The sequence below is a fragment of the Neltuma alba genome, unplaced genomic scaffold (assembly GCF_004799145.2).
Source record: "Neltuma alba isolate B1F8T4 unplaced genomic scaffold, ASM479914v2 tig00010786_pilon, whole genome shotgun sequence".
NCBI lineage: Eukaryota > Viridiplantae > Streptophyta > Magnoliopsida > Fabales > Fabaceae > Neltuma > Neltuma alba.
In genome coordinates this window covers 49,367-51,596 of record NW_021635603.1, presented here as the reverse complement: position 1 = coordinate 51,596, position 2,230 = coordinate 49,367, and the positions used below count along the sequence as shown (strand labels likewise).

Below are 2,230 nucleotides of genomic sequence, written 5' to 3'. Positions count from 1 at the left end.
TTCCTTGGCCACCTTTCCCAACAATATCAATCAAGTTCATTGTGGCTTCGATGATATTTTCATACAATATTTCTCTGTTAGAACTCCATACAAAATAAAAGTCCTGTGGTTGTGCTTCTTCATCTTTGGTTTTTGCTTTTCTCACATGTAGGAGAAAGATAAAAGAAGCTCCAACCACTATTAGTAGTAGTATTGCTAATGGGAGGAATATCTTCAAGAAGATTTTGCTCTTATGACTCATTTGAGAATTACTACAAGGATTTAAGCCAGTGACATTACCACACAAACCTTTATTATTCTTCAATCCTTCAAATGTTCGAAAGGCTGGTTTGTTTGGAACAAGGCCTTCTAATTGATTGTTTGATAGGTCAATAATAGTCAAAGTTGACATTGATCCACTAAACCAGAAGGAATGGCACCAATGAGGTCATTATGTGAGAGGTTCAATACTTGCAATTTGGGTAACACGCCAAGCGCTGATGGTATTGTTCCATTGAGCAAATTGTGCTAAGATCAAGTTGTTCAAGCTCTCGGAGTTGACCAAACTCAAGGGCAATACTTCCATCAAATTTGTTTCTTACTCAAGTTCAAGAACTTTAAGCTTTTTTAATTCCCCAGCTCTCTTGTGATTAAGCCATAGAAATTATTTGTTGCCAACTCTAATGTTTCAAGTTGAGTGAGTGATCTTATACTTGAGGGGACATTACCAGAGAAGTTATTGTGGCTCAAAAATAGTTTCGTCAACATTATCAACTTGCCTAGTTCTTTTGGAATTTGTCCATACAAATGATTTGAAGACAAGTCAAGTTCACCAAGCTTAGCTGCCTTCCCTAGTTCTGGTGGTATATCACCGGAAAGCTTGTTATTGTTAACATACAATTGCTTGAGATTTTGACACCTTCCCCAATTGGATGAAAGGTGGCCATACAATTGATTTCCACTTAGATCAATGAAGTCCAAATCAGGATATACTCCAAAAGCATCTGTTACATTATCAACTAGTTGGTTACCCTGAAGCCTGAGTCTTCTTAAACTAGAACAATTCTTCAAACTAGTTGGAATAGGACCAATGAGCTGGTTATTTTGAGCAACAAACCTAATTAACATCCTACCCTGACAAATTTCTTGTGGCAATTGGCCTTGGAAATGATTATTACCCACTTGTAAATTATACCAACTTATGTTGTTCATTTCTCGAGGAAGCTGACCACTGAGGTTGTTCTCGATCAATACTAGAGTGTCGAGCTTTGTCAAGTTTCCTATGGTGGAAGGAATAGGTCCTGAAAGATTGTTATATTCCAGATAGATTTCTTGTAAATTGATCAAGTTTCCAATGGATTGAGGAATTAAACCATAAAGACTGTTATTTGACAAGGCCAACTCCCCGAGACCTGTCAAGTTTCCTATAGAGGGAGGGATTGGCCCATAAATTTTATTGCTTTCTAAATAAATTGTCGTGAGAGAATCGAGTTTCCCAATTTCATTTGGTATAGGACCGGAGAGATTGCAAAAATCAATATAAAGTTCTTGTAACAAGTTCAAGTTTCCAATTGATGACGGGATTCTACCAGATAACATGGAGTTTCTAGCCAAATCAAGTAGTAAAAGATTACTCAACATTCCAATCTCTTCTGGAATGGAACCAGAAAGAGAATTTCGAGCAAGCACTAGATCTGTCAGGTTCCTCAAGTTCCCAATTTCACTGGGAATTCTATCCGTAAGCTTACATACACTAAGATCAAGAACACTAAGAGTGCTCAAAGCTCCTATTTCTTTAGGAATGGGACCAGTAATTAAAGGATTCTCTGACAAATTGAACCTCAAAATACTGGACAAGTTACCAATCTCTTGGGGAATGGTTCCATAAAATTGGTTGTAACCCAGGTCAAAATACTGCAACTAGGAAGGAAAACGAAGCAAAGCTGAGACTGTGAAGTGTACCTTGTAGGCTAAGATTTGACAGACTTATATTGATCACAGACATGGATTCTTCATCACATGAAATTCCCTTCCAAGTTCTGCAAAGATTAGTTCCATTATTCCACGAAGACAACGTTGCTTGGCTTTGCTCAGTAAGGCTGGCTTTCCAGTTCAACAGAGCTTTTGCTTCACCATCTTCAATGGCAGTGGAAACAGAAAATGTAAAGGAAGCAACAAGAAAGAAGAACATGGAGAAGATAATACACTGAAATGATAGAAACTTAGTGCAGTATTCATAACTATCAGACAT

The 2,230-nt window shown here is 37.5% G+C and overlaps 1 protein-coding gene across 1 annotated transcript; it reads right to left on the bottom strand.

The window, feature by feature from the left end:
* Positions 1-606: 606 nt before the first annotated feature.
* LOC114759066 (MDIS1-interacting receptor like kinase 2-like) lies at positions 607-2,230 on the bottom strand. The gene is made up of 2 exons (XM_028948168.1): positions 1,979-2,230; positions 607-1,899 (listed from the first exon to the last, which is right to left on the bottom strand). Exons 1-2 carry the CDS (start codon positions 2,228-2,230, stop codon positions 607-609), a joined length of 1,545 nt encoding a protein of 514 aa, XP_028804001.1.